This window comes from Mobula hypostoma, chromosome 6, assembly GCF_963921235.1.
Source record: "Mobula hypostoma chromosome 6, sMobHyp1.1, whole genome shotgun sequence".
Lineage (NCBI taxonomy): Eukaryota > Metazoa > Chordata > Chondrichthyes > Myliobatiformes > Myliobatidae > Mobula > Mobula hypostoma.
In genome coordinates, this window is record NC_086102.1 from 125,190,303 (window position 1) to 125,205,072 (window position 14,770).

The 14,770-nt window shown below is 41.5% G+C and overlaps 1 protein-coding gene across 4 annotated transcripts in view; it reads right to left on the bottom strand.

Moving 5' to 3' along the window:
• The window catches only part of LOC134348367 (partitioning defective 3 homolog B-like), a 1,227,036-nt gene that overhangs the window by 549,746 nt on the left and 662,520 nt on the right, over nt 1-14,770 (bottom strand). For all 4 annotated transcript variants that reach the window (XM_063051617.1, XM_063051616.1, XM_063051618.1 and 1 more), the window contains one exon: nt 10,475-10,519. In XM_063051617.1, coding sequence (XP_062907687.1) covers nt 10,475-10,519 — 45 coding nt within the window. The remainder of the gene's footprint in view (nt 1-10,474; nt 10,520-14,770) is intronic.

Sequence of the window (14,770 nt, forward strand, 5' to 3'; positions counted from 1 at the left end):
TATTTCACATTCCCTCGACAAGGTGAGCTACTTTCTTGAGTGTGGTAAAAACATACCGAGAGTACTTTAAGGGGGGTTTTTCAGGATTTAGAGGCAGAAACAATGAAGGAACATTAATATTGTTTCTAACAGGTGGTTTTGATGTAGAAGTGAACTTGCAAGAGAACTTCCTTCCAATGCACCAGGAACTTTGCCCTTTTATGTGGCAGAGTTCACTAATGCAGGAATATCTTGGTGCATTGTTACTATGCAACTTGCAGGTAGACAGTGCAGGTGAGTAAGCTTTTGATGCAAAAGAGGTGGGGGTGTGGCACTGTTGATCAGAGATAGTGTCACGGCTGCAGAAGAGGTGGACGTCATGGAGGGATTGTCTACAGAGTCTGTGTGTGTGGAGGTTAGGAACAGGAAGGGGTCAATAACTCTACTGGGTGTTTTTTATAGGCTGCCCAATAGTAACAGGGATATCGAGGAGCAGTTAGGGAAACAGATCCTGGAAAGGTGTAATAATAAGAGTTCTGGTGGTGGGAGATTTTAATTTCCTAAATATCGATTGGCATCTCCCTAGAGCAAGGGGTTTAGATGGGCTGGAGTTTGTTAGGTGTGTTCAGGAAGGTTTCTTGACACAATATGTAGATAAGCAATATAGAGGAGAGACTGCACTTGATTTGGTATTGGGAAATGAACCTGGTCAGGTGTCAGATCTCTCAGTGGGAGAGCATTTTGGAGATAGTGATCATAATTCTATCTCCTTTAAAATAGCATTGGAGAGAGATAGGAACAGACAAGTTGTAAAAGCATTTAATTGGAGTAAGGGGAATTATGAGGCTATCAGGCAGAAACTTGGAAGGTAAAATTGGGAACAGATGTTCTCAGGGAAAGGTACTGAAGAAATGTGGCAAATGTTCAGGGGATATTTGTGTGGAGTTCGGCATAGGTACGTTCCAATGAGACAGGGAAGTTATGGTATGGTACAGGAACCGTGGTGTACAAAGGCTGTAATAAATCTAGTCAAGAAGAAAAGAAAAGCTTACAAAAGGTTCAGAGAGCTAGGTAATGTTAGAGATCTAGAAGATTATAAGGCTAACAGGAAAGAGCTTAAGAAGGAAATTAGGAGAGCCAGAAGGGGCATGAGAAGGCCCTGGTGGGCAGGATTAAGGAAAATCCCAAGGCATTCTACAAGTATGTGAAGGGCAAGAGGATAAGACGTGAAAGAATAGGACCTATCAAGTGTGGCAGTGAGGAAGTGTGTATGGAACCGGAGGAAATAGCAGAGGTACTTAATGAATACTTTACTTCAGTATTCACTATGGAAAAGGATCTTGGTGATTGTGGTGATGACTTGCAGTGGACTGAAAAACTTGAGCATGTAGATATTAAGAAAGAGGATATGCTAGAGCTTTTGGAAAGCATCATGTTCGATAAGTCGTCAGGACTGGATGAGGTGTACCCCAAGCTACTGTGGGAGGCGAGAGAGGAGATTGCTGAGCCTCTAGCAATGATCTTTGCATCATCAATGGGATGGGAGAGGTTCTGGAGGATTGGAGGCTTGTGAATGTTGTTCCCTTATTCAAGAAAGGGAGCAGAGATAGCCCAGGAAATTATAGACCAGTGAGTCTTACTTCAGTGGTTGGTAAGTTGATGGAGAAGATCCTGAGAGGTCGGATTTATGAACATTTGGAGAGATACAATATGATTAGGAATAGTCAGCATGGCTTTGTCAAGTGCAGGTCATGCCTTACCAGCCTGATTGAATTTTTTGAGGATGAGGATTGATGAAGGAAGAGCAGTAGATGTAGTGTATATGGATTTCAGCAAGGCATTTGGTAAGGTACCCCATACAAGGTTTATTGAGAAAATAAGGAGGCATGGGATCCAAGGGGACATTGCTTTGTGGATCCAGAAATGGCTTACGCACAGAAGGTAAAGAGTTGTTGCAGACGGGTCATATTCTGCATGGAGGTCAGTGACCAGTGGTGTGCCTCTGGGATCTGTTCTGGGACCCTTACTCTTTGTGATTTTTATAAATGACCTGGATGAGGAAGTGGAGGTATGGGTTAGTAAGTTTGCTGATGACACAAAGGTTGAGAGTGTTGTGGATAGTGTGGAGGGCTGTCAGAGGTTACAGCGGGACATTGATAGGATGCAAAACTGGGCTGAGAAGTGGCAGATGGAGTTCAATACATATAAGTGTGAAGTGGTTCATTTTGGTAGGTCAAATATGATGGCAGAATATAGTATTAATGGTAAGACTTTTGGCAGCGTGGAGAATCAGAGGGATCTTGGGGTCCAAGTCCATAGGACACTCAAAGCAGCTGCGCAGGTTGACTCTGTAGTTAAGAAGGCATACGATGTATTATGGCCTTCATCAATTGTGGAATTGAATTTAGGAGCTGAGAGGTAACGTTGCAGCTATATAGGACCCTGGCCAGACCCCACTTAGGAGTACTGTGCTCAGTTCTGGTCACCTCACTACAGGAAGGACGTGGAAACCATAGAAAGGATGCAGAGGAGATTTACAAGGATGTTGCCTGGATTGGGGAGCATGCCTTATGAAGACAGGTTGAGTGAACTCGGCCTTTTCTCCTTGGAGGGATGTAGGATGAGAGGTGACATGATAGACGTGTATAAGATGATGAGAGGCATTGATTGTGTGGATAGTCCGAGGCTTTTTCCCAGGGCTGAAATGACTGCCAGAAGAGGGCACAGGTTTAAGTTGCTTGGAAGTAGGTACAGAGGAGATGTCAGGGGTAAGTTTTTTACATAGAGAGTGATGAGTGTGTGCAATGGGCTGCCGGTAATGGTGGTGGAGGTGGATACGATAGGGTCTTTTAAGACAGTGGTCCCTAACCACCGGGCCGCGGACCGGTACCAGGCTGCGAGGAAACGATATGAAACGATATGAGTCAGCTGCACCTTTCCTCATTCCCTGTCACGCCCACTGTTGAACTTGAACGCATGCGAGGTCATTGCGCACGCGTCATCGATGTCAGCGCAGGAAGAAGATTAACTCCACGAGCTTGCAAATGACGGTGGGCTGAAAAGTATGTTTGACATAACATCTCTGCCGGCATTCTGGATCAAAGTCAAGGCTAAATATCCTGAAATAGCCACGAAAGCACTGAAAACGTTGCTTCCATTTCCAACATATCTCTGCGAATCAGTGTTTTCTGCAATGAATGCAACGAAAACTAAATTGCGGAATAGACTGGCCATAAGGAACCTGCTTCGAGTATCGCTGTCTCCCATCACCCCTCGATGGGACCGTCCTGTTGCAGGGAAACAAGCCCAGGGCTCCCACTGATTCAGCGATATTGGTGTGTTGCAATGATTTTATATGTTCACACGAGGAAAATATGCACTGTGTGTTTAATATCCAAACGTTACTTAAAATGTTATGATGCTATTGACTTATAAGTGACTTATAATTGACTTATCACTATATTCATGCGAGGAAAATATGCGCTGTGTGTTTAATATTATATTTGTTAGATAAACGGAGGAGGAGGAGGAGCAGAAGATGGCGACGTGACGCAGCGCACAGCGGCCACTCCGGTGAATGATGCCTGTTATTTGTCAAGTAAGGTGCCATGCACAATCCTGATTTGATGGAGACAGACGTGAGAGCACGGACGAACATCTGGAGAAACTTCTGAAATGCCTGCTTTGCTGCCGCTGCTACTGTGTGATCCAGAATCTCCGGAGGAGAAGACCCCGAGTCCTTGGCTTTGCTTGTTGCTCAGCGGCCGGGGCGGGGTCGAAGCGCTCAGCAGAGGATGGTGCTCGGGAGGCTGTATCGGAGGGGCTGGTCGGGTGCTTCCAATGCATCGGCAGTTGTCAGTGCCTGGAGGTTTATGGCAGGGAGAGTTTCTCCCTTTTGCAGCCTGCTATCGGGAGTCGATCGGAACTTTGAAACCTTTTTTTTACTGTGCCCATGGTCTGCTCTTTATCAAATTATGGTATTGCTTTGCACTGCTGTAACTATATGTTATAATTATGTGGTTTTGTCAGTGTTAGTCTTTGGTTTGTCCTGTTTTTTTTATGATATCACTCTGGAGGAACATTGTATCATTTCTTAATGCATGCATTTCTAAATGACAATAAACAAGAACTGTGTCCTCATAATCTAAAAAAAATCTAATTTAAACCCTTTTAGAAATGAAATTGAGTGTATTAACCACTTATAAGTGACTCATAGTTGACTTATCACCTATAGTCCGGTCGTGATTAACATCCGCTCCCCCCCCCGCCCATCCCGCTACCATCCCCTCGGTCGGCTGGTCCGCAAGAATATTGTCAATATTAAACTGGTCCGTGGTGCAAAAAAGGTTGGGGACCCCTGATTTAAGAGACTTTTGGATAGGTACATGGAGCTTAGAAAAATAGAGAGTTATGAGTAACCCTAGTAATTCTAAGGTAGGGACATGTTCGGCACAACTTTGTGGGCCGAAGGGCCCATATTGTGCTGTAGGTTTTCGATGTTTCTATGAAATGAATGTTTAGGGTAGAGAATTAGGTGTCAATTGAGTGGCTGACATTATAGAGTCACGGAGCACTACAGCACATAAACAGGCCCTTTAGCCCACCTAGTCTGTGACAAACTATTATTCTGCCTGATCTCACTGATCTGCACCTGAACCAGAGCTCTCTATTGCCTTCCCATCCACGTGCTTATCCAAACCTCTCTTAAATATAGAATGGATGCATATACAAGGTAAATACAGAAGCATTATTGAAGCCGTATTCATCATCCCATTAAATAGAGAGTATTCTGTCACTTTTCATACCTTCAGGAGGCCATTCAGCCCACAGAGCCTGATTCTGGATCTCAGAGTAATCCCACTCTGTCAGTAATTTCCCTGTACTTAATCTTCTCACATATATCCATGGGATTAGATATGGGAGAAATTTTCCATGAATCTCACAGACTCAACTTTACTAGGTTCCTCAATGCCATTAGCAATGATGGGGGAAAAAACTATAAACAAGCTTTGGAGATCAGCACCTGTGTGGCTGGTCAAAGACAGCCACTATAATTTTGCTGATAGGGGTTTGATGATGTTGACTAGACTTAGTGTCAATGCAAGACATATTCAGCATTTTTGTTAAAGACAGTCATCGCCTGGCACTTGGGTGCTATATACAGTACTTGTCATTTTTCAGACAGGGCCAAGGTATTATTCCAGGCTTGATAGATTGCAACATTCATTTGAGGAATTGCAAATGGAACTGTGCAGTTATCTTTGGCAATAAAGTACTTTGGAGCATCCAGAATTATGAAATGCACCGTATAAATATATTGCTGTACAAGCTTATTTTTGTGTTGTAAATGCTGCAGTGTGGCTGACAGTGACATGGGTCCCCATCAAAAGGCAGCAAAAGAATTCCTGACCAGCTTCCCAACCAGGTCACAACGGGAGCATTCTACTACAATAAACACAATAAATGGCCATTTACCAAAGACAGGGGTTATAATTACAGACATAAGGTGAGGATGGAAGCTGACTCATTGCATTTGAACTACAGGTTCAAAGCCAAAACAGTAAAATCAGCAGTATGTCTGATTTGATCCCTTGTTTTCTGTTCTAATTTGAAAGGGGTCTCAAGATCACTGAAATGGGGAACTTCCAAACCAGACATTGTCTCCAGAAGAGCTTGTTCTAAAAAATACAAATAAAACACTTTGTCAAGCCAGCTGCCAGGATAAATCAACAACACATTTCAACAGCATCGGTATCCCTTTAAGGGAGCCAAAACAACTGAAAATAAATTGGCAGATTTGTCACGGTTCGACATCTGAAAAAATGTACAGCGGCTGGAAGAAAGGCTGGGTGCCCTAATGAGGTGCTGTTTCTCTTAATAAAAAATGTGCAATGGTTAATCTAGAAGTGAAGAATAAATGACTGACTCTTTCCTTATTGGAAAGTCAAAGTGTAGAAGCACACTAAAAAAAACAGCTGGAATTGCTGAACATGAGGCTGTTGTCGTCTCCTGAGCGACGGCATTCCACTTGCATGCTGCCAAACATTAAGGTCTAATCAATCACAGCAAAACTGGAGGAATCACCAGCATTAATAACACCACTCCTCGCTTACAGGGATGGATTGGGTAACTGAATCCAGCTGCTGCTCACATACTGATCTAATTCTAATTCTTTTAGGTTTCTCTAACAAGACATATTTCTAGAAAATACAGAATGGATGGTAGCAGAGAGTGAATTACAAGTCTGTAATCTAATTGAAGTAGGTTCAGATGGCATTGTAATCTACATGAATAAAGCTCCAGTCTGGGTAATGAACCTCACCTGAATACACAATTAAATTGCAACTTCGATTTTAAGCCTAGCATTTGGTTTTACACAACATACCGTACACATATATAAATACACTGGAGAATGGATAACGACAATTACATTTCTAATCCTTATGGCGTCCAAGCCGTATCATTCTTAATTTTTTTTAAACACATCCTGAAAATTGTACGCAATGAATTTTACAGAAGGCCTCTAAAGGTTAGCCTCATCAAATGAAAGTGACACTATCAAATGCTTGGCAGAGAGAGATCCCATCACTGGATACATGAATGGATTAAACATACTGCCAGCAATGCTACTGAACAGATGCTCTGCAAAGGGTTCCTTCCCCTTTCCTCCAGCTCTCCTCTTCCCTCCTTCCTCTCAACAGTCACACCTCTTGGCTGGTGTCATCCTGGCACATTCATGAGATCACAGTCTTTTCTTACTGCGATGGATGAAGTTTCAGAAAAGAGGCCGGCACATACAAGCATTTGTTCAAAGAATAAAACTGAAAGCCTAAGTTATTGATGTAATAAATATTTTCCAATACATGGAAGTTAACATAATAAGAACAAGTTTATAGCACATTTATCTGGGCCATATTGTTTTTCCATGTTTCCATTCCCATCCTAACGTAGCCAAACCAGCTGAAACAGAGCAGCTTCCCTTGAACTATATCTGTACAATTCACATCAACAATTACTTGTGATACTCAGCTGCCCGTTCCATCAGTCTCTGAATGAGGAAGTTCCTCTTGAATTTTGTATTAGATGTACTAAGTAACTATCTTATACTTAGATTGTATTTGACAGCGAGGAATTGTTGTATTCATCATCATGAAATAAATATGTATATATACAAAACCGACTTCCATTACCTGAAATCACTCAAGCCAGAAGAAAACAGAATGTTCTTTACAAACAATCCTGAATACAATATGAAGAGTGAAATTAAAATGGATTGTTCATTGATTGTTCAGATCCAACATATTAGTCAAGTGGCTGAATAAAACTGGATTAAATGGAAGAAATTTTCTCGTGTCTACATTAGGCAATTGACTCTTTGAACTGAAATCATTCTACGTACTTTTAAAGTTTCATCCTTCTTTACAAATTCTTTCACGGAGCACCCTCCAATATTATCATGCTTTACCAATTCTGGCAGCCTGTGTCCACCTAATTTAATTTTCTCCTACCTTTGTTGGTTGTCTCCTGTCCAAATATGTGACTGCCACTCAGCAAGTAAATATCAGAAAATTCTAATGTCATAAGTCTCCCACCCTGTATTTTGCAAAGTTCTGTTTTTAACCACTGCCATGTGCTAACTCAGCGCAAAGTTTTGTTGACCATTACTTTGACTCACTGATCTACAGTGCAGTTTAGGGACCTCAAGACTTTTGCAACTTTGCTTACATGGTCTCACTCATAAACTACTACCTTTTGAAATGCGTCTTGATCATATCTGAAGTAATCTACTACTGACAGGCAGGACTTCAAAGCTCTGGAATTCCCTCTCAAAAGCTCCCCACATCTTGGCCATTTTTCCCTTCTTTAAAATGCTCAAGCTCTACCTCTTTAAGCAAACTTTTGGTCACCTTATCTGGTGGAATTACAGTTTGTTTTGATAATGCTCATGTGACGCACCCAGAGGCTGTTTGTTATGATAAGCCACTCTATAAATACAAATTGGAGATAAACACAAAAGGCATGGTCTCAACCCAAAACATCAACAATTCCTCTCCTTCATTCAGTCGACCCGCCGAGTTCCTCCAACACTTTTTTGCTCCAGATTCCAGAATCTACAGTCTCTTGTTTCTCCAAAGTACAAATTGCTTGTAGAAGTGCCATTTTCTCTGGTTAGTGTTTCTCATGCACATACTTTCAAATCCCTATCAATAGGACCAATTAAAGCGCTGGACACTAAGTGAACTGCCCATATCTTTCCCAAACATATTCTATAGTTATCCACACCTCAAGAAGCCTCACTGCATGGCCTAGCACCTTGGTGCATTACTCAGAGTGGTTGCATACCACTTCATTGTAACTGCACCTGACCCTGGCCCAAGATCATATTACACGCACAAACAAATCATTAGAGTCATAAATAAATGAGCATGAGGTTAAAGATTCCTTCCTTCTGAGGCTTTTACTAATATTAGGCTTGATCATCAAGCGTGTTATGGAAGAGATTAAGATTTGTCACGCACAGCAGTCAGGCATATTGGGTGTGAATTTACTGGACACATGCCGTTATTAGTGTTTAAATTGGCCAAACTCAGGAGATGAAGAGATATGCTGCAAGTTAAGAATCCCAAGAACTCTTTGGCAGATTTCATATTGCCTGCTGTCTGCATTGCACAAATGGCATCTCACCCTTAACCTCTCTGTTATTTTTATAAACTTGCTCAAATTGCACATACAAAACCCATTATAACACCCACAGCATATCGTCTGGTAAGTAACATCCTAAGTATTCTTTAATTAATGTGATAATTTTTAAAGTGACACCAAACACCTCTTACCAGAAAGTGAAAAATTTAAGCAGTGGCGCCTCAGGCAGTAAACTGCTCCAAGAGATTTTCAAAATGAAATTTAAAGAAAATCTTTCTCACTCTTCCTCGCAGACTGCATTTTCCTCACTGGCCCGTACCTCCTTCCCTCTCTGTATTTGATTTCTTAGCAATTCATCCCTATATACTTCCAGTTTCTTTTTCAAACATTAAATTTAGTTGATTTGGGAATTATTGGTTTGATTGTTCCTTGCCATATTGTGAACAGTAACACTTCCAGAAAATTATGGCACAAAATAATTATGAATTGAAGGGTGCAGAAAGTCCACTGCTCCAGCAATGTCTACTCCAATTATGTTTTTATATCTACAAATGTTAAGGGCAATTGATACAAAGTATTATAGTCCAAACAAAACTAGTTGGCAAAGGGAAATATTTTATTTACAAATTAGGATAGTTTGAGATGAGGGCAAGACTCAGATCAAGAGTTAATAATTACAAAAGCATCAATTCCCCTTTGGGTAAGGAATTTTAATTACTTGGTTCTGGAAGTTGAGTATCATTTTGCCATCACCCATAAGCAACACAACATGATGTGTGCTTATAAACAGATTAAAAAATAGAAAGAGCTGTCCTAACAATGTTAAAGGGACAGTGATGTTCTTTTGATAGATTGTGCTGTGTACTGATGAGAATGGGGAATATGTATCGCAACATGATGTGCTATTAAATGGATATTACTGCCTCAATGGGGAGTTGAAGCAGGATCACTTCTTTAAACAGCCTGCTAGAAATCCTCAGTTGCTTTATCCCCATGTTGATCACCACGGGACATTTGTGCTGAAGCACAGATTTTGTTTTTTGCTAATGATTTCTATATTTCCTGGAGGAATGTGGTGGGCAGGGGTAAATCCAAAATGAAATTAATCATACCGTTCACAGCAGGTGTCATAAAATATACGTTACATATTTCGGTTATCCCCAACATATTTATTTGCATCTCACTCCTAGTTACTAACAAGACAGATATGGAATGGGTGGAGATCTTGACACGTAAAAAGATTCACTGAACAGGTGATCAAACAAAGCTAACACAATCAGCAATCATGCCACAGTGAGGCACGACACACAAGTAATGGTGCAGAGTTCTGCAGAAGAGACACTTGTATCATTTTTATACTTCAACTCAATAAAATGTAAAATACTAAATTATCAGCATATAGGTGCACAAATCTTGGAAAGTGGGAGGATAAACTGATGGGATTGCGGGCACAGATGTGGATAGATGGTACACCATACAATGTGTGAAATAAGGAGATTGTTTTGCACAATTATCTGGAACGGATTGATCTGAACTGAAGTGGAAGCAGATTCAACTGTAACTTTCAACAGGGGATTGGATAGAAATTTAAAACAATAAAAGGCAGGGCTATGTTATGGGAAAAAACGGGACAGATTACTTGCAAGTGGCAATCGTTGAGTGGTTAGTTTCTGTGTTATAAGGTTTTACATTATAATGTTAAGTATTAAGAGCCCACTGGAAGTTAAACTTACATACCAGATAATAAGGGAACAGAAAAACATCTTTAAAAATTGAATTAGGACACAGATCAGTGTTTTTTTTGAATGAGGGCAAGTCAACCACTGAATGTATTACAAGAAAAATATCTTACCATACTGGTGCACAGCCAGGGATCCAACATTACTTTCGTCTGCCACTGGAAAACAAAAAACAGTCATTAAAATTCCTTTAAAAAGCTTGTTAATTTTCTCTTCAAATGCAGGTCTGAGATCTGAGTCCTACTCAAAGAGACTTTAACACAAAATTTACACCAATGTTCAGGATTGCTGCAGCTAGACAAGATGTTAAACTGCTGAACTGCAGTATGTCCACATTTTCAGATGAACATGAAGACCTATGACACTACTTCAAAGAACATTAAGTTCCTCCCGATGTCTCAGCCAATATTTATCAATCAGAATGACTTAAATATCAAATTTAAATGATCATTATCTCATTGCTGTCTATGACCTCTTACTAGATCTTTCAATCACATTTTCAATTAGGTCATGAATGTAGCAATGGAAATTCAGACGTTTCTTCCCTTTACATCCTGCAATTGCTCTTTATTTCTAATGAATCCCTCCAGCTCAAATGCCAGTTTCCATTATACCAAGTCTCCAAACTCCAAATTCTGTCTGTCATTTCTCTACCCATTTCTCCAAATGATCTATATCCCATGTAGTCTTTTCACAATGGGCCATCAAATCTAATTCACCCTTAACTCCAATCATCATCTTTGTCTCGTAGAACACAGAACATAGAACAGAAACGCAACACGGGAACAGGTCCTTTGGCCCACAGTGCTTTGCCAATAAAAATGCCCAACTAAACTGATCCCTTCTACCTACACAATGCCCATAACCTTCCATTTCCTGCACATTCACGTACCTATCTCCCGAACACCTCTATTGTACTTGCTTCCATCACCACCCCAGGCAGCGCGTTCTCGGCACCTGCCACTCTGAACAAAAATGAACTGGCCCTGCACCTCTACTTAGAACTTAACTTAAATGCATTCCCTCTTCAACCCTGGAAAAATATACTCCCTGTCTACTCTATCTGTGCCTCTCATAATCTTATAACCCTCTATCAGATCTCCCCTCAGCCTCGGCCAATCCAGAGAAAACAACCCAAGTTTGCCCAATTTCTTCTTGGAGCTCATACCCTCTAATCCAGGCAGCACCCTGAAAATCCTCTTCTGCACCCTCTCCAAAAGCTCTGATACACTTCCTATAATGGAGCTACCAGAATTGGATACCTCAGTCCAGATCTGACCTAACTAGTTTTTATACAGCTGCATCATACCTTCCAGACTCTTGAACTCAATTCCTCAACTTACAAAGGCAAGCATTCCATATGCCTTCTTTACCACACTATCAATCTGTATAGCCACTTCCAAATGAGCCATGAACTTGCACCCCAAAATTGCTCTGTACATCAACACTGTTAAGGGTCTTGCCATTAACAGTGTACTGTCCCTTTACATTTGATCTCCCAAAGGGCAACAATTCATTTCGGCAGAGTTGAACTTCATCTGCCATTTCTTCACCCAATTCTGCAACTGATATATATATCCCATTGTATTTTTTGCCAGTCTTCTATGCTCTCCACAACACCACCAATCTTTGTGTCATCTGCAAACTTACTAACCTACCCATCTACATTTTCATCCAGGTTGTTTATATATACTACAAACAGCAGAGGTCCCAGTACAGATCACTGTACAATACCACCAGTCAGAACAAATCTCAGTACTCACTACTCTGTCTTACAAGCCAATTCTCAATCCCAATGGCCAATTCATCATGGATCCCATGCATCTTCATCTTCTGGAAGGGCCTCCCATAGGTCCATGTCAAACGCCTTACTAAAATCCATGTAGACAACATCCACAGATTCAACTTCATCAATCACTTTCATTATCTCCTTGAAAAAATCAATTAAGTTAGTAAGACATGACTTGCCCTGCAGAAAGTCATGCTGACTATCCTTAATTTGGCCATGGATTTCCAAATGCAAAATACAAGAATATCCCTAATAATTCTCTCCAGTAATTTCCCTACCACTAACGTGAGATACACCCTCCAGAGTTACCAGTATTATCCCTATTTCCCTTTTGGATAAATAGAGCAATAATAGCTATTACATTCCCAAACCAAAAGCCGTGGATGAACCATGAGGTACGTTGTCTGCTGAAGGCTAGATCTGAGGCATTCAAGTCTGGCAACCCAGGCCTGTACCAGAAAACCAGGTATGAATTGCAGAGGGCTATTTCAAGGGCGAAGAGACAATTTCGAACGAGGTTGGATGCACAGCAAGTCTGGCAGGGTCTGGAAGACATTACTTCCTACAAAGCGAAACCCAGTAGCCTGAACGGCAGCAATGCTTCACTACCAGATGAACTCAACGCCTTCTATGTATGCTTTGAAAGGGAGAACACAACTACAGCTGTGAAGTTCCCTGCTGCACTTGATGACCCCGTGATCTCCGTCTCAGAGGCCGATGTTAGGCTGTCTTTAAAGAGAGTGTTATGACAGAACACAAAGATATTGGTCGAGGTCACAGCAATCTCAGCTCTTAATAATCTCTCTCTCTCTCAATAACCTGGGATATATTCAATGAGGCTCTGTGTACTTATCTATCTTAATGCTCTTTAGGAGACCCAGTACTATCTCCTTTGTCTTAAAAGGGCCAAGCAAGTTAGCACAGGTCTCCCTATATGCAATACCCTTCTTCTTGGCAAATACTGATACAATGTACTCATTTAGGACCTCACCCACATTATCTATCTCCAAGCACATGTTCTCTCCTTTATCCTTGTATGGTCTTATCTGCTCCCTGTGGTCTATAAAACACCTTGAGATTTTCTTTAATCCCACTGGCTAAAGACTTTTCATGGCCGCTCTTGGCTCTCCTAATTCCCTTCAGTTTTCTCCCTGACTCTATAATTTTCCAGGGTTCTGGTTTGTTTTAGCTTCCTAAACCCTTTTCTTCTTGATAAAATTTACCACTTCTCTTGACCTTCAATTTATACTCTGTGCAGAACAGATATGTTCTAACACAAAGGAAGGAGAAGGATGGCAAGCTACCCTCCAACATGCAAGATGTGGATTTGCTTGGAATTAACTCTCCCTAGTTCCTGACTGATACTCTCAAGTTGCCTTGCTCCATTTTAATATTCTCTCACAAGGTCCATCTATAGCTATCTAGAAACTTAAGCAGTATTGATCACTGTTCCCTAACTATTCTCTCACTGAATGCTCAGTTCCCTGGCCAGCTTCATTACCCAATACTAGGTCCAGTCTGGTCCCTCTCGTAATGTTGATTTAGGAAACCCAACATGAGGGGGAACATCTCCACTATGAGGGTGGTGAGAGTGCAGAATGAGCTGCCAGCAGAAGTGGTGGATGAGGATTCAACATCAATGTTTAAGAGAAGTTTAGATAGGTACATGGATGGGAGGGGTATTGGGGGCTATTTTCCAGGTGCAGGTCGATGGGACTAGGCAGACTAAAAGTTTTGCATGAACTAGATGGGCTGAAGGAACTGTTTCTGTGCTGTAGTGTTCGACAACTCCATGATTCTAAACCTTACTGGATGCACCTAACAAATTCTATCCCAGCTAAAACTCTTGCACCAAGGAGGTCCCAGTCTATATTAGGGTAGTTGAAGCCACCTGCTACAACAACCCTGTTGTTTTTACATCATTTCCTAATCCAACTGCATATCTGTTCCTTCATGTCCTTGTGGCTAGTGGCGGATTTTGAGCATAATCCCATTGGAATGATTGCACCTTTCTTATTTCTGAGATCTACTCATATAGGCTCAGTGGATGAGACCTCCATTATAGATAGATAGGTAGATATACTTTATTAATCCCGAGGGAAATTTGGTTTCATTACAGCCGCACCGACCAAGAATAGAGCGTAACTACAGCAATACAAAAAACCCCAACAATCAAACACCAAAATGCAAACTATGCCAGATGGAAAATAAGTCCAGGACCAGTCTATTGGCTCAGGGTGTCTGACACTCCACGGGAGGAGCTGCACGTTCGATGGCCACAGGCAGGAACGACCTCCCGTGCCACCAAGTGTTGTATCACGGGGGAATGTGGCCGAAGTCCAACAGTGAAAAGTTCAATATCCAGTCTGCAAACACGTTCCTCGATCGTAATATACCCCGGATTGCACCATCCGTTGTTAGCCAGAACAGTAAGCACCCAACTCCTTTATGCTTACCGCTCTCAGTGCACTTCCGGTCAGCCGGAACAGCATTACCCACTGAATTCCTCTTCTCCTAAAGTCTCTGTTGTCTCGACCCAGTCCTCTTTCCTCAGCTTTGTGATCCCCCTCCGTATGTTTTCCTCCGGATTTCAACAAGGGTGTCCACCGCTCTGTTCGCT